Source organism: Pleurodeles waltl, chromosome 2_2 (assembly GCF_031143425.1).
Source record: "Pleurodeles waltl isolate 20211129_DDA chromosome 2_2, aPleWal1.hap1.20221129, whole genome shotgun sequence".
Taxonomy (NCBI): Eukaryota; Metazoa; Chordata; class Amphibia; order Caudata; family Salamandridae; genus Pleurodeles; species Pleurodeles waltl.
The window spans coordinates 590,662,402-590,683,198 of record NC_090439.1 but is presented as its reverse complement, the minus strand read 5'-3'; the positions used below and the strand labels follow the sequence as shown (position 1 = coordinate 590,683,198).

The 20,797-nt window shown below is 46.6% G+C and overlaps 1 protein-coding gene across 2 annotated transcripts in view; it reads left to right on the top strand.

Moving 5' to 3' along the window:
• PRKDC (protein kinase, DNA-activated, catalytic subunit) overlaps positions 1–20,797 on the top strand; it is a 2,139,921-nt gene that overhangs the window by 1,376,542 nt on the left and 742,582 nt on the right. For both annotated transcript variants that reach the window (XM_069220133.1, XM_069220131.1), the window contains exon 60: positions 8,543–8,655. In XM_069220133.1, the coding sequence (XP_069076234.1) occupies positions 8,543–8,655 (113 nt within the window). The remainder of the gene's footprint in view (positions 1–8,542; positions 8,656–20,797) is intronic.

The following is a 20,797-nucleotide window of genomic DNA, read 5'->3' as shown; positions in this document are numbered from 1 at the left end:
TTGCGATAGTATATACAGAGCCAACTTAGTACAATCCAGTTCTGCTCCTGGGTTTAGTTACACAATGAAGAATCTGTGATTGGATCGAATATCCACAAAAATAGCCTTACTGAATGTAACTTTTTCTTATTGTAAGGTCACCTAAATCCAGCTACTTTTCTCATGGTCTTTATCACCTGATAACTCCTCATTCTAGTAGGCTAAGCTAGAAATCTGGGTTCCATCCTTAGTTCAGCACTATTCTTTCCTCAGGTGAACACTCTGGGCAAAGACATTGCATCTCCAAATACATATGACCAGAAAAACCACTTCCACCACGAAATATTCCTAGTCCTACCTTCTTGACTTCATGCCTAACCTACCGCAATGGTATTTGCATACTGTACGCCTCATAAAAAGAGTATGATTACAACTTCAGCTGGTACTGATTCAAGCCTAGTCCTAGTTCTGAAGAGCGTAGAATTATTAACACACACTTTGCAATCTTTGATTCTGATGGATACTTTTATTTGCAAATTCTTCATCTTTTTAAAATTCCCAGGTGCCAGATTGGTACTGAAAAATGTCCATTAGCACAGCATCCACACACTGGTAGATGGCTTTATGTGGCTTTGGAGTGATAATGTACTACGCCAGAGCTACATTAAACACCATCACTGTGCTCTAACTTCAGTTCCTTTCTTTCTGTGCCTTTGGACATGACAACTTTGTTGATCTTCTTATGGATGGCTTCTAAATTATTGATGACGTTGTGGGAATGAGGTCCACCAAAACTCCTGAGACTGTTAGAAGGTAGATGTCATTTACAGACCTGCACAAGGTGTTCTTTTGGGCCTTGGGGTGTGGGCATTACTTGAAGGTGTGCAATAAGTGTTTCTGAATGCATCTGAATGTGATCTTACACTGGGAGGTGAAACACTACATTGCTGAACACAAGAAGGGGTCTCGGCCAAAGGATAGATCTCACTCCTGCTTCAAGTCCTGGTCTCCGTCCCGATCATGTTCTTGAGAGAGTTTCCCGCATAAGATCTGCATTATGCTCACAGTCTTCAGGTAAGGCAAAAACAAAGTCTAAGCATTAGAAGACATTGAACTCAGTCTCTTCCTGCTACTCATGCTCTCTTGAGAAAGTTCGAAATCTTTAAGATAAAGAGAGCACTCTTGTGAAGCCCCCAGAGCACTCTTGTGAAGCCCCCAGATTCTAAACATATTCCACCTTCAGTCCCAGCGTGCCATGAGGTTCTCAGAACATTGACTCGACAGTTGATAGTGGACTTTAAGGAGGTCAGGTTTCAGATTTTTTGAGGTTCTGGGGCGGGAGGCTTTCCAGCTCTCGGGAGCCTTTGGACCCCACAGGAGCCATAGGGTCTCCAGTCTGAATACAGGTGGCAAAAAGGACACTATCATTGTGGATCGTCTGTATCTGTATTAGGATCTGATACATGCTGGCAAAGAAGCAGCTTCTTGAAGGTCTGATGGCCCATTTCTCCAGGGCAAAGGCTGTCACAACAGCATTTGGTGTAAGGGGTGCCTCTTATAGAGATCTGCAAGTCTGCAACATGAGTGCTGGTGCATACCGTCACAAAACACTACTGCCTTTATAGCCAAGTCTGGTGGTGAAGTCGCTTTGCTCCCTTGGCTCATCAGGAATATTTTTAGTTTGAGTCCACTCCGTAGACCCAATAACTTTAGGAAGTCTTGCAGTGGTATCTATTCTAAAGGTGAAGAATCTGCAGTTAAAAGTATCCATTGAAAAAACAACTCCCTTATCGTTAGCACTGCTATTTATGGTAAATACACTGTCTAACCCCAGTTTCCTCACTGCCCTCCCATGTTCCAGTTTTTGGAGTGGCCTCTTTTACATCGAAAAAATTGTAATTTAGGGCTCTGCACACTGTCATCTACCTTTAGTTCAACACTCCACCTCTGGAGGTGCAGAATGAGAAAAATGAATGGCACTGATGTCAGCCGGTGGAGGTTGCTTACATGCATCCCTGCTCTGTCACATCAGGGGCAATACAAAGTTGCTGTGCAGCTGCACAGTGCCACCTACCAGCACACAGGAGCAGTGTAAGGAAAATGTGATGATTCCGCCTGGTGATATTCGAAAGGTAAGGAATCTGCAGTTAGATAGGTTATTGATCGATCAGTCAATACATTTGTAAAGCGTGCTACTCACCCGCTGGGGTCTCAAGGTGCTGAGGATGGAGGTGGAGGGGGGGGGGGAGTAGTGGAGCTGCTACCGCTTGAACAGCCAGGTCTTGAGGTGTCTCCTGAAGGTCAGCAGGTCCTGGAGGTGGATGGGGAAGGGTGTTCCAGGTCTTTGCAGCGAGGTGGGAGAATGATCTGCTGCCTGCTGTTGTCCTGTGGATGCGTGGAACAGTGGCGTGGGCGAGGTTGGCAGAACGGAGCTGTGGGTTCGGGGTGTAGTAGGTGAGTCATTCATTGAGGTATGCTGGTCCGGCGTTGTGAAGTGCTTTGTGAGCGTGGGTGAGGAGCTTGAAGGTGATCCTCTTGTTGACGGAGGGTAGATAGAGCAGGTCTCTCAGGTGGGCTGTGATGTGGCTGCGGCGGAGGATGTCGAGGATGAGGCGTGCAGAGGTGTTTCGTATGCGTTGCAGTCTTTTCCATAGATTGGCTGTGCTTCCCGCGTAGAGAACGTTGCCTTAGTCCAGTCTGCTGCCGACGAGGGCCTAGGTGACCGTCCTTCTGGTTTCGGTGGGGACTGATCACAATGTTGACTTGTTAATCACATAAACCCTAACTTTAAGATATTCCACACAAATGCTTTAAATTCACCTACTCCCCAGCCCTCCAGTAAATCAGCCATTGACTTCAGGGCTTGTAGATATTTAACTTGGGAATGGAGAAAAAAGAATATGGTGTTTTTAGAGACAGAAAGCCAGACCACTGAGTTCTTTTAGAACCTGTTGGGAAACTACTTGACCCTTAAATAGAAAAAAAGATTAATCAGTAACCCTTAAAGGGACAATCGGACACTTAACTAGCACTCAGTCATAGGTAATACCTTAACTGAGTGTTTGTTTTTCTCTCTCTGATGTCTGTGGTCAGAGTCTCTGAGAAAAGGTATTTCCTTTGCCAGGGTGAGATGTTCTTGATACTGCTGACTGCTATAGAAATAATAATAAACACTTTAACCCAAGCACAGAACTGCTCACAGGTTGGAAAAGGGAAACAAAAGGAATACAAAGTCCTGTGCTCTCTAGCACTAACTGATACCTTACTCAGCAGAGCAGCACAATTCAAGAGTATTGGGGACAGTCACATTACCAATTGCCCAACATAGCATTCAAAACTTAGTTCCCAACACCAACAAGTGTTCAGCCTAAAAGCTGCGACTTTACTTGTCACGGGAATCAAAAATAGTCAGACTGATTCATAACACTATAAATGATTACTGACACCACATTTTTCCAGACATAATCAAACATTTCTTTTCACTTCTAAAACGCTTGAATCACCAACAGAGCAGAACACACTCCTCATGCATTCCATGAAGATCTCAATGCAAAAAAGGCAGAAAGCAAGCTGTATTCAAAATAGTCAGTCAGAAACTGTCAGCAAGATGCCTACTAGGACTGACATCTTAATCCTGAACCGCCACCTACAAATAACCTGCACTTTGTTCGAACAAGCCATCTTGCAAGAATGTTAACTCTGGTCAGAAAGTGAAAACGCTTTCAAGAGTGTTGCACACAGTGAACTAGACACACCAGACCCGGTTCAGACACTGTTCTATGGCATGCTACTACATTATAAGACTATCTATTGCAAAATAGCAGGGATTGTAGGGACTGGGCCTCCGACTTGTTGGCGAGAGACACTCACACAGGACACAGATACCACTTACATAGGTGTGAACACAAGCAGCCCACAGCTCTTTTATTTATATTTTTTTCTGAGACTGACCTTCAGGGTATGTGCAGCATCTCTCTTGTAGAGGCTGGCTAGCACTCTACATCATTCCCTTGTTAGTCCTCAGCCATGGTCTTGGGAGCCTCCCCCTCACTCACCAACTATCCACACACAGTCCTGGAGGACACAGCTGGGTTAAGGGTTGCAGTCAGCTAGAATAATGGTATTACCCCAGGGTGCGCCCCTTGAGTGTTTCCTTGGCTTTCATTACACTCCCTCAGCTGTGGTCTGTTCAACGCAGGATGGGAGGGTGGATCATGAGATTCCCCAGGTGCCCTTCTGCTGTTTTAGGTGGAGGGCCCTGGGTCGGGTGACGCTCCAGCTGCGGGGCTCTACTCCTCCTGCCGGGAAAGGGGGTGAGAAGGGAGGGTGGGGGGGTTGTCGGCTATATCCTAGCTTTGTTCACTGTGCAGCCCCTTTAATCAGTATACATACCTGGTCACAATCTATCTGTGGCATGAAGTAGTGATCATGGCCCCTTGAATCCAGGTGACTTGCCAAGGTTCCCTCTCTAAAGGGGTCCTGAATGTATGCCCAGGTTGGCGATCTTTGAACACCACATCTTCCACCTGGAGACTGGCTGTCCGGGCTCCTCAGTCTTGGAGGGCTTTAGCGTACTTCTCCTGACACTTCTTTTGTGCAGACTCATCGTCCAGCATGGCCAGCCGTCAGCGGCAACTGGGGGAGGGGGGTTAGATATTATCTTGCATGGGCACCTCAACAGAAGGTCCACAGAAGTGCATCCAATGGTGCTGTGAGGGGTTTGCTGGTATACCACCAGGAACATCTGCAGGCTTGTCATGAGGACCTCTCCTTGGTTAACTGTGATTCGCAGTGTCCTTTCGAGAGTCCTCATAAACCACTTAACCTCATAATTTGCTAGGGGCTTGGACAGTGTAATCGTTCAGTCTTTTTCACCAAGGCTTTCGAAGTAGTTCTCAAACTCTAGGCTGTGGAAAGGGAGTACGTTGTCAGTTCTGATTTCCTCTGAAATTCCAAACAGTGCACACATTTTTTTCGCATCTCCACCACAGGATACTTGGAGTGAACGTCCTTGATGATAACCATGAACCTCCCCTCTGGGAAGCTATCTAAGTCCATTCCGAGATGTGTCCACAGGTGTTGGTCTGTCTTCCATGGCTGTTAAAGCTGGTGCTGTTCCTCCCCTGGTAATATGACAGGTGACTCGGATGCAGATTGTGTCATCCATGAGTTCATCCATTTCTGGAAACCAGACCTTCCTCCACAACCAGGCCTTGGTTTTGGTCTTTCCTTGAAGCCCTTGATGAGCCATGTCCATTACTGAGGCCCACAGACCTTGAGGATTCTCGATGCGAGAGCTCCTGATCAAGAGTCCGTCCGTGGTGTATCTGAGTTTGTGGCGGGTGCGTCGTAGTTGGGTGAGGACAGCTTTGTTCTCTGTGTTCCATCCTTTGGCTTCAATTAGGAGGTTCCTCCATGTTCAAATGTGCAGGGCTTACATTGTTTTTTGGAGGCAGGAGTCCCCATTGGTCATCTCCTGTATGTCTTTGGACATCCTCGCCATGGTGCACTCTCCCTGTACGACCTTATTGATGAAGTCAGAGAAACAGCCCACCATTCATTTGTGGGTGATAGGTTCCAGAAGGTGCCTGCACAGAGGGAAACTAATGGTTTATGGTCCATGATAAAGTGTTATCCGCAAAAGTAGCAATGGAATTAGTGGCACCCCATTGGATGACTAAGGCCTCTTTCAATTTGGGCATACCTGCTGTCCGTTCCAGTGAGGGCCCTGTTGACATATTCAACTGGGACCCATGTCTTGTGGCCTTTTTTGTGCACCAGTACCACCCCAAGCCTTAGGGGCCTGGTGTCAATAACTAGTTCAGTGTTGTGGTGGAGTTTGTAATGCGCCATTGTTGCATCGCTCATGAGATCACCCTATGCCAGTCGAAACACTGCTTTGGGGCTGTCATTCCACTACTACTAGGCATCTGCCTTTGTGGAGGCTCGTATGGGTTCAGATAGTGTTGCCAGGTTCAAGATAAACCTTCTGCTGTACATGGCCTTGATGAGAGAGCTTCTCATCTCTCCTGTGTTTTGGGACATCAGTGCTGTGTGTATTGCTTCTGCCTTTTTTAGGTCACCCTTTAGTCCATCCTTGGAGAATATGTATCTGAATAATTTGATTAATTGTTCAAAGAAGGAGCCCTTCGCCTTGTATAGTGGGAGTCTGTGTGTTCTGCCAGGTGGGCTAGGGTGGCACAGAGGTGCTTGTGATCTTCTAGGGTGTAGGATTATATCAGGATGTCATCACTGATATTGACGTCACCAGTGAGGCCAGACAACACCACCCTGATAGTGCTCTGAAAAAACTTTGGTCGCTGATGACATGGCGAAGTTGAGGGTCTTATACCTTCTGAGGCCGAGGTGAGTAGAGTAGGTGGTGATGTATGGACTTGCAGAATCGAATTTGAGCTTAGAACCATTGTGGCCCCTTTAAGTAGGATATGATGTTATAAATGGTGGGCATTGAATGATGTTTGTGGCATATTGCGGCGTTCAGGAGGCGCATATCCACGCTGAGGCAGATGGCTCTGGGTTGTCTTGGCTTAGGTGCTACTACCAGAGGGTGCACCCCAAGTGATCTGCTCCGAGACCACCTATATCACGTCCTTCTGTTCCAATTTCCTCAGCCCTTCCTCTACCTGGGACCTCAGTGGATGATGGGTACATATTGGTGGTGCAGCGCCACATGGCCAAACTGTTTGGTCAGTGTGTTTTTACTTATGTGTCTTAGAGGTGGCCAAGGCCAAGTAAGAGGCCAGGAAATTCCTTCAGCATGTCTTCTGTCTAGTTGGCATGGATGTGCTGGACACAGACTAGCCCCAGGTGTTTCACAGTGTGGCACCCTAGAAGGAAGCCTGTTCCCTCCTTGTGGTAATAGAAGCGGGTGCGCATACTTCTGTCCTAGTTCGCTAGCAGTATCCCAATGGCACCAGCCAGCTGCAGAGGGTGCTTGTTTCCTTATGCCACGATCTTGGCTCTTGCAGCTTCCAGCCGTGGCACGGTTGTAACTTCTCAAATTGGTCGACGTTCTTGATTTTGACGGATGCCCCAGTGTCAAGAAGGGCTGGTACTGCTACTTCGCCAACCATGACGGTGTGCAAATGGGATTGCTTCCTCTTCCTCCTCCTCTGGTTGTGCTGCGAAGATGTTGAAGACATTGGGCCTGATTTATATTTTCGGCGGATGGATTACTCCATCACAACGGTGATGGATAGCCCGTTCGCCAAAAGATAAAAACCAGTATATCCTATTGGATTTTACTTCGGCAGATGGGATATCCATGACCGTTGTGACGTAGTAACCCGTCTGCTGAAATCCAAATTAGGCCTATTGTCGACTTCGCAGTCTGGAACATTCTGGATAGAATGTGGGGCTGTGCCGCCTGTGACCGAAGTGTTGTCGTCCAATATAAGGTGCTTTAGTGTTGACAGTCTGCAGGCTTGAATTAGTTGAGCGCCTATCTCCTTGGGTTGGTTATTATCCATGCATAAATTGGTGAGTTGCCACAGCCTGGCATGGAAGATGTTGTTATTATCTGCTTTTTGCCAGGCCTGACACAGCTTGAATCGCTCAAAGTTTTGATTGAGCTGTGGTATCCACTGCAAAGTGCCGGGCCTTGTAGGGACTGGTCCTCGGACTTGTCGGCGAGAAACACTCACATAGAACACAAATACCACCTATATGCATGTCCCAAAGAGCTGTCCACAGCCCTTATATTCATACTCTTTGGCTGAGCCCAGCGTGCGGTGGCACTCTACATCCACCAGGAAGTGTGTTACCGAAGGTAATTATGTTCATTTGCCCCAGCTGCAAACTATTAATTGCTATACATACAACACAAAGGATATACTGATCTCAAGGCCCCTGTCTATGAGTGAGCAGATTAGCTACTGCAGGCCAACTCACGAAAGGAGATAGGGTGTGGAAAGCTAGATTAAAGCAAGCAGCAAAAAATCCTTCGGATGCCGAAACACCCTGCTTACTGGGTCCAAATGTACGTAGCCAACTCAGCCGCTACAAGAGAACTAAATACTTCCGCCAACTTAATAGCTAGGAGCTTGAATACAGTGTAATTTGTCTGTCCTTTTCTAATTCACTAATGCACTTCATCTCTTTAGCCCTCCAATGTTTGTTTGCTTTCTGACGCTTCCTGCACGCATACATGCAAGTTATAAAATCTTTGAGAAATAATTTCATTTGATTTTTTTTAGTTTATTTTTTTTTGGTATTTTTTCATTCTGCTTGAAATGTTTCTCTCATTTGTGCCATCCATTTTAAAAAAAATTATATTTGACCTATGCGATCCTTTTTTTTAGTTCATTTGTGTGTTCTTTATTTCCTTTTTCAGCTACGCTACATTTTCACTTTTATTTCTGTTGTCTTCTTTTTCCTTGTTCATTTGTTTTCTCTTTGTTTTTCCCTGTCTTCCATTGAGAGTGAAACTTCAACAGGAATACTGCAATAAATATTTACCAGTTTACTCGCAAAAACTCAAAGCATTCTGTTTGTGTAACATTGATGTATTTGGCAGTTCACCAATAATCATTTATTAACACAGGTATAGAGGAAAAAGCAGAAATCCTACGATTGCGCAGGCGTTTTTTAAAGGATCAGGAAAAAGTTAGCTTAATTTATGCAAAAAAAGGAGCTGCTGAGCAGAAACGAGAAAAGGTAGGATAACTTTCAATGAACATGCATAATTCCTTTAAAGATAACTTCTGTTGTCATGATTTCGGGCAGTGCAAATAAATTGAGTATGTCAAAAATTATCTTCATTATGAACTCCTTTACTGAATTTTCCCTTACACCTAGGAATCTGACTTTGTTTGTGTGAACTGACTAGTAAGCATGCCATCTTATGATTTCTTACCAGATTCCTCATCTTTAGAATACCCTACAGGTGCCAGACTGCATCCAGAGAAGTTTTCTGCAATGCTTTTCCTTCCTGGTAGGTGGCATTGTGCGACTTTGTGCTACCTCCATACCGCTCCAGCAGTGACAGAGCAGAACCAATTATTAGAGGCACCCCTGTGTGTGGACATAACTTCCTTTTTTTCAATGTATTCCAACGTGGATCTGGAGCTCCGCACCCAACATTGTCAGTCTTCCAACAACTTTGAAAATCTTTTCTCACTGTGCTAGGGAACAATGTCTTCATTGAAGACAACAGGATTTAAGTAATACAGAGACTGCAGGAAGCAGATGTTGGCCACAGACCTGCACCTGGTTTATCTTTGTTGCATAGGCTGTGGCTACGACTCTTAATTCATGTGACCAGTGCTCCCTTATGTACTCAAAGGTAAATCAAGGCTAACCTTTATATCACAGAGTATAAGAAGTTGTTGCAGTTTTCACACAGGCCCACTATTGATCCAAGCCAGGGGCCTGGTGCAGTTAAAAAGGCCATCCTGTGACTGCTCCACTTCCCTTTCTAAAGCTTTAGGCATGTTGGTGTCCAAAAGCAAGAACTAAAAAGAGTAGCAGGTCTCTATTCTGGGGAGTCTCATTGTACTGGCTTCGACCAGTAAGGTTAACCCAAACACATTGCTGTCCAATCCCCTGGACTGAGAATGCAAGAGGACATATGCTTTTTGGCAAGCAAATGTTTTCTTCTGTCAGGTTAGCACTTCGGTCCATTATTGCAGTCTTTCTCTTATGCCACTATTGTGACTGCAAATCTTGTCAGCAGTCTCGGAAGACCTTAGGCCTCCATGGCTCACATGATCCATACTGGCCAGTATGCAGCAGGTTTAAACATGAATGCATTGGTAGAGCAATTAGTACCAATGTTGCGTTGCCAGGATTTTCTGGTAATGTGCAGGTATTGCTGATGGACTCATCCTTTGATTGGTCCTGTGTTTTTAGTGAGAAGGTGAACTCTGTGCTGGAATGGTTTAAAGATAGTAGGACCACAACTTACTCCTTTGGTCTTCTGGCTGTTGCAAAGCAATGTCCTGATCAGCTCCACAAATTTAAGGGCAACTACTTTACTACCTTGGAAAGGTTGAGATCAGGCAGGAACCTGTAAGCAATTTCAATCTTCTGAGTCAGTAATACAGCAGACAGCCCAACCCTTTTGAGGACTGTGGACGCGGCACCAGCAGACTGGCATAGGCTGGAAGGGGCACCATTCCTCTAACTCCTCATCCCCTACTTTAACGGCCACCAAGCTGCTTTAGTTTATTTTCATTGGTTCATGACTGACTTGTGGGGGACAGGCTTGAAAGTTTCCTCCCAGGTTGGCAATCCCTCACGTTCAACTGATTGTCCCAAGGCACTATGCACTTACTTTCATTCCCCCCCCCCCCCCCCCCCCCCCCTTCATTTTCCCACATCAGAGTGAATTTTGGAGGAGCATCTGTCTATTGTGCTACAGGAGGTTCACCTGCTATTCTCCAAGGATGCCACCGAGCACGTACTGGACTTGGAGAGAGGCAAGTGTTGTTGTTCATGTTAATTCCTGTTCCTGAAACAAGATTAGGGTCTCAGACCTATCTTGGCGCTCCAACCACAGAATCCCTTCCTTAAGAAAAAGAAAAAAAAAATGCTAAAGTTGGCTCAGATCCTGTCTGCTCTGGACCTGGGAGACTGGATGATGTCCTTTCACTTGCCAGACGTGTATTTTCATATACCCGTACTGTTGTCCCACAGGCGTTATCTGTGATTCAAAGTGGGCTAGGAACATTTTCTATTTATCATTCTCCCCCATCGGTCTCAGTTCCACCCCTTGGGTGTTCACAAAAGTGATGGTTGTGGTTGCTGCCCTTCTTCCAAAGTCTTGAGTTCCTGTTTCACCATAAACAAAGTGATGTCCCACCGGTTTCCGAATACTGCATACAGTGAGATAGAGGGTTTTGTTCTCCACAACAGCGAGTCCCAGGACATTTGTGTTATGATTTTGATATCTGACTCTATGCTGGATCCCAGTGACGGTGACTGAGGCTTCTTGGCCTCTTAATGTTGTGCATCCTCCTTGTTAACTACCCCAGATAGCACGTAGTTCCTGCATTGGAGCTTGAAATCCCAATGGACCCAGCATCAAGGATGCCGTTCCAATTCCATCCAGGTCTCAAGAGAGACTGCCCAAGATCTTTAGTGGTGTTCGACCAATCACAGTATGTCTTGTGACAGACAGCCTTCTTTTCCCTTCCAAGAGCTGACAGTTGTGACAGATGCATTGCTATTGAATTTGGGCTGGGGGCGGGGGTGTTACCTTGGAAAGGTTGAGATCAGTCAGGAACCCTTTGCCTCCAGCAGAGATCCTGCTCCACAGTAACCTACCGGAGATACAGCCATTTATTTCACCCTGAAGCCTTTCCTGTAGGACATCAATGGAGGCTAGTAAGGTTGTACTAGACAACACCATCACCATATGCTACTGCAAAAGCAGGGTGCAGTGGTGTACTAGGGCCTCTGTGATGCATGGTGTATTTGATCACTGCTGAGAGCCCTGGTTAGATATATTCACCAGTGTCAAGGATTTTGTGTGTTTGAGTTCCTGTGAGAGCGGTCATTAGGAGACATATTCTGGCCTGAATGGAACAAGTGTGGCTTGTTCACCTTTTCCACTGCTACCTCTCCTGCCCTGAGTTCTGAAGAATATCAAGAACTACCAGGTCCAAGTCACTCTGTCACATCATCCTTAATCCTCCTTATTGGGCTAGGAGAGTGTGGTGCCTGGACTTCCTGAGCATGAGCATATGTCTTATGATCACCCTATCCCTTTGTGAGGACCTACTGTCTCTGATCCGGCTACCTTTTTGTGAGGACATCTATCTCAGCAACAGGTCAGGGTCATTCATCCCGTTCTCAGCAAATGACACTTTCATGCATATAGGTTAAGCGGCAGAGGTTGACTCCATTTTACTTGCTATCTGAAATGGTAAATGTCATCCTTGCTGCCAGATACTATTCCACAAATTCCAGCTATGCTGGTCATTGAGGCAAGTGCCTAACTAGGTGTGATACCCAGGATACTGACCCTTTACCTGCAAAACTACTAGGCTTTCTGTTGTTTATTCTACCTTCAGAACAGCAAAGCCTTGCTGTGCGCACTGTAAAAAGTTGTCAGCTATTTCAGCCTTTCTACGTTTGCTTTACCAACCATCCTTGTTAAAATTATCTAGATTTATTAAAGGATTGATGCATATGTTCCCTCCCAAGTTTGGTATGATGCCCCAATGGCACCTTCCTTCATTTATTGGATTCAAGCCTCTGCATAGTTGTACGGGGGCGTCTCTTTTTCTTTGTGATTATGTCAGCTTGTCACATGAGTGAACTGCAGGCTCCTTCAGGGCAACCACCTAACACCCCCTTCTTTGCAGACAAATTGGTGCTGAGTACTTTGGTGGTCTTTTTACTTAAAAGCGTGACTCCCTTCCACAGTTGGGCTGTCAATCGCTGTACCAATGTTTTTGTGCCCCTCGAAAGAGGAGGCAAGGTTCAATCAGCTGGAACCCAAAAGCATTTTAGCCTTTATATTGATCGCACCAAGGCCCATCATTTGGAGGATCAGCTCTTTGTGGGGTTTTGTGGAAAGAATGGGAACGTTGTGACGAAGGCGAACTTTTTGCAGTGCATTGCCCTCTGCACTGGCGAAGAAACGGCCCCATGAGGGTCTTAGAGCCCATTTCACCAGAGCTAAGGCTCCTTCAAGTGCGATGGTACATGGGGTGCTTGTCCTAGATATGTGACAATGCTGCAGTGTGTACATCGGTGTATAGGTTTGCAAAACACTACTACCTTGATAGCGAGGTTGGGTGAGAAGGACACTTGATCTGCTCAGTTCTGCAAAATATTTTACTTTGAGTAAACCCTCCACCTGGGGGAAGTACTAGTTTGTTCTCTTCTGAAGTGAGGTCTAGGAAAATGGCTCTCTGTTGCAGTTAACCCCACTTTTTGCCTGGTGTTGATGCTGACTTGGCTAAGAAGTGTGCTGGGATCCTGCCAACCAGGCCCGGCACCAGTGTTCTTTCACTAAAAATGTACCATTGTTTCCACAGTTGGCACACCTCTGGCACACAGATAAGTCCCTTGTAAAGGGTACCAGTAGTACCAAGGGCCCTGTGACCAGGGAAGGTCCCTAAGGGCTGCAGCATGTGTTGTGCCACCCTTAGGGACCTCTCACCTAACACATTCACACTGCCATTGCAGATTGTGTGTATTGGTGGGGAGAAAAAGGCAAAATCGACATGGCATCCCCCTCAGGATGCCATGCACACAAAACACTGCCTGTGGCATAGGTAAGTCACCCCTCTAGCAGGCCTTACAGCCCTAATGCAGGGTGCACTATACCACAGGTGAGGGCATAGCTGCATGAGCAATAAGCCCCTATGGTGTCTAAGTCTATTCTTAGACATTGTAAGTAGTGTGGCCATATTGAGACTATGGTCTGGGAGTTTGTCAAAACTAACTCCACAGCTCCATAATGGCTACACTAAATACTGGGAAGTTTGCTATCAAACTTCTCAGAATAATAAACCCACAATGATGCCAGTGTTGGATGTATTACAAAATGCACACAGATTTACCCAATCCTTCAGTGCAGGACTGGCTGGTCTGTGCCAGCTTGCCACTGAGACGAGTTTCTGACCCCCTAGGGTGAGAGCCTTTGTACTCTCTGAGGCCAGAAACGAAGCCTGCACTGGGTGGAGGTGCTTAACACCTCCACCCTGCAGGAACTGTAACACCTAGCAGTGAGCCTCAAAGGCTCAGGCTTCGTGTTACAATGCGCCAGGGCACTCCAGTTAGTGGAGATGGCCCACCACCGGGATCCAGCCACCACTTTTGGCAGCAAGTACAGAGGAGATAATGAAACAAACAAGGAGTTGTCACCTACCAGTCAGGACAGCCCCTACTGTGCCCTGAGCTGAGTTGGCTCCTGCCTTTAGAAATCCTCCATATTGGTTTTGGAGGATTCCCCCAATAGGAATGGGGATGTGCCCCCTCCCCTCAGGGAGGAGACACAAAGAGGGTGTAACCACCCTCAGGGACAGTAGCCATTGGCTACTGCCTCCCCCAAACCTAAACACACCATAAATTTAGTATTTAGGGGTGACCCCCAAACCCAGGAAATCAGATTCCTGCAACCTACACAAAGAAGGACTGCTGACCTGAAAGCCCCGCAGAGACGGCGAAGATGACAACTGACTTGGCCCCAGCCCTACCGGCCTGTCTCCAGACTCAAAGAACCTGCACAGCGACCTCTGAAGACTCAGAGTACTGCCCTGAACCGAAGGACCAAGAAATTCCAGAGAACAGCGGCACTGTTCACTAACAGCAACATTTTTGCAACTTCGAAGCAACTTTTAAAGAACTCCCTCTTTCCGCTGGAAGCGTGAGACTTCACACTCTGCACCCGACGCCCCCGGCTTGAGCTCCAGAGAACCAACACTGCAGAGAGGACTCCCAGGTGACTGCAACTTCGTGAGTAACATGAGATGACCTCCCCGCACCCCCACAGCAGTGCCTGCAGAGAGGATCCAGAGGCTCCCCCTGACCGTGACTGCCTGGTAACGTGGAACCCGATGCCTGGACCCAGCAGTGCACCCGCAGCCCCCAGGACCGAGAGGAACCAAACTCCAGTGCAGGAGTGACCATCAGGCGGCCCTCTGCCTAGCCTAGTCAGTGGTTGGCCCGAGAAGCCCCTGTGCCCTGCCTGCATTGCCTAAGTGACCCCTGGTCCTCTCCATTGCTTTCTATAGGAAACCTGATGCCAACTTTGCACACTGCACCTGGCTGCCCCTGTGCCGATGAGGGTGTGTTTTGTGTGCCTCTGTGTGCCCCCCCCCCCCCCCCCCCCCCCCCCCCCGCAGTGCTCTACAAAACCTCCCTGGTCTGCTCCCTGAGGACGCAGGTACTTACCTGCCAGCAAACCGGAACCGGAACACCCCTGTTCTCTCTATAGGCGCCTATGTGTTTTGGGCCCTCCTTTGACCTCTGCACCTGACCAACCCTGTGTTGCTGCTGCGGTGACATTGGGGTTGCCTTGAACCTCCAACGGTGGGCTGCCTATGCCCAGGAGACTGAACTTGTAAGTGCTTTACTTACCTCAGAAGCGTAACCCTACGTACCTCCCCCAGAAACTGTTGATTTTTGCAGTGTGTCCACTTTTAAAATAGCTTATTGCTATGTTAACCTATACTGTGTGTACTACTGCTTTAATTCAAAGTTCCTTACTTACCTATGTGGAGTACCTTGCATTTTATGTATTTACTTCAAATCTTGAATCTTGTGATTCTAAAATAAATTAAGGAAATATATTTTTCTATATAAAAACTATTGGCCTGGAGTGAAGTCTTTGAGTGTGTGTTCCTCATTTATTGCCTGTGTGTGTACAACAAATGCTTAACACTACCCTCTGATAAGCCTACTGCTCGAACACACTACCACAAAATAGAGCATTAGAATTATCTAATTTTGCCACTATCAACCTCTAAGGGGAACCCTTGGACTCTGTGCACACTATTTTTCACTTTGAGATAGTATATACGGAGCCAACTTCCTACATGAGGAATTCGCAGTTAGAAATATCTTTCAGAAGAACAAGTTATCTATCTTTAGCAACACTCTTTCTGATGGAACTTTACACCTGCAGATTCCTCACCTTTGAATATCCCAGTGCAAGACTCGATCAGGAAACTTCTGAAATAGCTGTCTGGTGCCGGCAGGGGGCTCTAACTCGGAGTCTACTTCAGGATTGGAGTCAGTGACGTCATCGAACATTTAATGTTCCCTGACATTAGTTCTGTTTGTTTCACTCCTTTCTATTCCACCTGGAGCTTCATGTGACCTTGTGTGGTAGTTTTGTTTGCTAAACAAGATATGCTTTGGTGCAGTGTAGGGATAATGTTTCCACCAAAAAGGTCAGGTTCTAAACTCTGTCAGTGGGATCAACATATGCCCATCACAAACCTGCATGATGACTGTCTTTGTTGCCTGTGTTCAAGATATGGCATGTTGTATTCTCTTTTCCTCCAGGTGGACCTCAGTTCCAACAATGAGCATAGGTTCAAGCTCTTCATGGATCACACTAAATTAGATCATAGAAGGCCCTGTAGGATGAATTCTAGGCCCAGGACACTGGTGAGATAGAGGATTTCTTCTCATTCTTAAAAGACTTCCAAGGAGAAGAGCACATGTCACAAGAAGAAGGAGCAGCACCCTTCTCCAAGAAATCAAAATCCTAAGATAAGTCACCCCAATCTCAGTCTCCCCCTGGAGCTTGTGGGAGATTTCCCCTGACCTGTCACCAACACTACCAAATCAAGTGCTGTCTCCAACTCCACCACCAATGTCAGTACTGACTCTGACTTAAGCAGTGTTTTTGATGTCGGATGTAGATTCAGCCTCCTTCATGCAGTCTATGATTGATCTGTTTAGGAGAGTGGGTGCCCCCTCTGGAGCTCCTATTTTCTCCACGGGGCCTCATGGGACACCAATAGGCACCCTTCCGCTGACACCACATGTCCATATGAGTTCCACCCTGTGCTCTGTCCCATCTTTCTGCAGCAGAACCTAGATCACTGAGCCAGACACTGAAGGTCGCACAAATACCATTTTGGTTGCTGACCTCAGCACTCCTATTGAAGTTGACTCTGGCCCCGATTCCTCTGACTGCTTCTGTGCTATTTCTGTCAATTCCAGTGCCATTTCCAGGACCCTCTGAGATTCCATTTTCAATGCCACTTCTCCAGCTAGCTGTCCAAGATCTTATGCCAAGTCCCAATCAAGGCGACAATACAAACGCTTTAGTAGGAGGAACAACATTAAGAGAATATCCATAGCCTCTTCAGCTCCAACTTGGATCAGCAGTCTCTGGATGGTAAAGGAGATGTGGATGAGGCCTACCCTGCTTCAGATTCACTGTCCCTTTAGGAAACTGGCTCTGTATATATTATATCAAAATGAGATATAATGTGCAGAGTCCAGGGGGGGGCCCAGAGGCTAAAGTAGATAATACTAATGCTCTCTTTTGTGGTAGTGTGTTAGGCTTATCAGAGGGGAGTGCTAAGCATTTGTTGTGCACACACAGACAATAGAAGAAGCACGCACTCAATTACCTTACTCCAGACCAATGGTTTTTATGTAGCAAAAAGATATTTTCTTAATTTAGTTTTAGACCCACATGGTTCAAGTTGCAGGTAAGTACTTCAAAAGTTTCGTATTTCACACAGTTATCAACAGTACGTTGTTTGAAATAGTTAAGTAATAGAGTTTTTGAACTATTGGCAATAATCTGTTTTTAAAATGGACACAGTACACTTTTCAGAACAGTTCCTGGGGGGAAGATATGTTAAATCATTTTACAGGTAAGTACAACACTTAAAGTTCCAGTCTCAGGGCTTTAGGAAGCCCACTGGTTGGGGTTCAAGTAAACCCCAAACACCCACCACCAGCAACACGGGGCCGGCCGGGGGTAGAGGTCAAAGATGAGCAATTTTATCATAGGCTCCTATGGAGACAGAGTACTCGGAATCAGGTCTGCCTGCAGTAAGTACCCGCGGCTCAGAGGGCAGACGAGGGAGGATTAGAAGAGCACTGAAGGGTTCACAAGTAGACACCAAACACACATTCTCAGCGGCACAGGGGCGGCCGGGTGCAAACAGGACGTGGGTTTTCAATGCTGGTCTATGAGGTGACTCTGGGGGTCACTCAGAGGCTGCAGGTGAGGTCCAGGGAAGTGTCTCGGACACACCATCTGTCGGACAGGGAGGAGGGCCGCCTGCTGGACGTTGAGGCACAGGGGGTTGGTTTCTCCAAGGCCAGGGGGCTTCGGGTGCAGTGTGTACCTAGGTGTCGGATATCTTTGACCGAAGTTTCGCAGTCGGGGGGGGGGGGGGTCCTTGGGATTCTCTCTGCAGGCGTCGTCTTGGAGGGGTGGAGAGGTCAACCCAGGGTGGGCACTTGCTCGCAATCGCCTGGGGACCCTCTTTTACTGGATGGACCATCTGGACATGGGCCATGAGCGTTGGGCGCACAGGGGTCAAGACTCACACATCCGGTTTGAGGTGGGCGTCCTTGGTTGTAGGATTTCTTAGACAGAGCCGCTGTCCTTGGGAGTTGTTGGTCCTTTTGAGTGGAGAGCAGTACTCTGGAGTTGGCAGAGGTCGCTGGTCCCGCTGGATGCATCACTGGTCTTTTGCAGGTTCTTTGAAGCAGGAAATAGGCCGGTAGGGCTGGGGCCAAAGTAGTTGTCGTCTTCCTTCTCTGCTGGGGGTTTCAGATAGTCAGTCCTTCTTCTTGTATGTCACCAGGAATCTGGTGAGCTAGGTTCAGGGAGGACCTTAAATCTTAGATTTAGGGGTGTTTTAGGGGTCAGAAGGCAGAAGCCAATGGCTACTGTCCCTGAGGGTGGCTACACCCTCCTTGTGCCCACTCTCCTTGGGTAGGGGGGGCACAAACCTAATCCTCTTGGTCCCTGTCCTCCAAACCAGGATAGAGGATTCTGCAGGGAGGGGGTCACCACAGCTCTGGACACATTAGGGGTGGTCCTGGCTGGCTCTCTGTTTTCCCTAATTCTCCTGCCAGACTTGCCGCCAAAATTGGGGCTTTGTCCAGGGGGCGGGCATCTCCACTAGCTGGAGTGCCCTGGTATACTGGAATCCAGGGCTTGAGCCTTTGAGGCTCACCGCCAGGTGTTACAGTTCCTGTAGGAGGGAGGTTTGAAGCACTTCCACCCAGGACAGGCTTTGTTTTTGACCACAGAGTGCACAAAGGCACTCGCCGCATGTGGTCAGAAACTTGTCTGAAAGTGGCAGGCTGGCAAAGACCAATCAGTCCTACACTAGCTGTTTGGCTAACATACAGGGGGCATCTCTAAGATGCCCTCTGTGTGTATTTTCCAATAAATCCCACACTGGCATCAGTGTGGGTTAATTGTGCTGAGAAGTTTGATACCAAACTTCCAGTATTCAGTAAAGCCATTATGGAGCTGTGGAGTTCGTAATGACAAACTCCCGGACCATATACTCAATATTGCTACACTGTACTTACAGGTCTAAGAATGGACTTAGCCACTGGAGGGCTCGAAAAATCATAAACATTTTACTAGACCTGCAGGTCGAGTAACTTAATCTACTCAACCTAACTGTAATGTACTTGACCCGTAAACTGGTCTCAAATTGTATGATCATAGGCAAATAGTTTACAGAATCGCCTTTTTCTTAATTCTCACATATGATTGCACCTTCAAACATGTGATGTCAGTATTTCTGCAGTACAAAAAAAAACTCTTTTGTTTGTTTGATTAAGTAGAGTAACATTTGCTGCAGTCATCACAAGAATGTAGCGCACATACCCTTGAGGTGTAGCCCACATAACCTAGGACTTCTTTTAGTTTACTGACAACGTTGCCATCAGGGCAGGAGTGTTTCTCAGTTTGTTTAAACACTCAATTTTAATAAGTATATTACTAAACCATAATGTGCTACGCACAGTAATTTTACAAGAAATGTCCAAAAACCTCTCCACTAACTCGCAGCTTACTGATAAAACAATATAGTGTATTAACAGCCTGTGAAAATTAGGTTTCAGAAAACATATCCTTTGCACATCAACATGTAAAGTATTTCGATTAGTTTTCATCCTATTAAAATATATTTCCATCACACAGAAAGATAAAAAAGGTTTTTCACAACTACTGGAATATATTTTGAAATGTTTGCACAGTTTGCTTAGTCATTTAAATGTTGTGTGTTAGGAAAACCCTGACACCCTATATCCTTTTATTTCACATTCTAAGAAGCAGGTCACACAGTTCACCTGTTCAGTGTTAATTCGCCAGAAGGGACAAGTAAGAATTAAAAATAGTTCGACCTGATCAAATAAGACTCGCCAATGCGAGTGGTCGAGTGGATTTTTCTAGCCCTGCACTGTAGGGACATATTGCTCATGCAGTTATGCCCTCCCCTGTGGTATAGTGCACCCTGCCTTAGGGCCTGCTAGAGGGGTGACTTACCTATGCCACAGGCAGTGCTTTGTGGGCTTGGAACCCTGAGAAAGGTGCCATGTCGACTTTGTCTTTTTCTCCTCACCAGCACACACAAGCTTCCAGACAGTGTGTATGTGCTTGGTCCCCTAGGGTGGCATAATACATGCTACAGCCCTGAGAGACCTTCCCTGGCCACAGGGCCCTTGGTACCATGGGTACCTTTTAGAAGGTACTTAACTGTGTGCCAGGATTGTGCCAATTGTGGAAACAAAGGTTCAGTTTTAGGGAAATAACACTGGGGCCTGGTTTTCCTACATAATCCCCCCATCCCCAACCCAAAAAAAAAGAAAGAGGATGGGACTAACCTTTCCCAAGAGAGTCTATATTCTCTAATCAGAAGAACCTGGATAGGCCAACTGCATTGGCATGTGCAGTCGCAGGTCTGTGTTCCACTGCAAACTCCATTCCCTGTAGGGATATGGACCACCTCAAAAGTTTAGAGTTCTCACCTTTTATTTGTATTAGCCATCTGAGAGGTCTGTGGTCAGTTTGAACAACAAAGTGAGTACCAACATATGACCTCAGCTTTTTCAGGTTCCAAACCACAGCAAAGGCCTCCCTGTCAATGGCACTCCAACGCTGCTCCCTGCTCCTCCTGCTAATGAAAGCAACAGGCTGATCAAGGCCACCATCATTGGTTTGGGACAGGACTGCTCCTATCCCATGTTTAGAGGCATCTGTCTGCAGAATGAACTGCCTAGAATAATCTGGAGCTTTAAGAACTGGTGCTGAGCACATTGATTCTTTCAGGGTGTAAAGGCCTTTTGATAGTAAAGCGTTCAGTTTACCTTCTTTGACATCTTCTTTGAGGTCAGTTCAGTG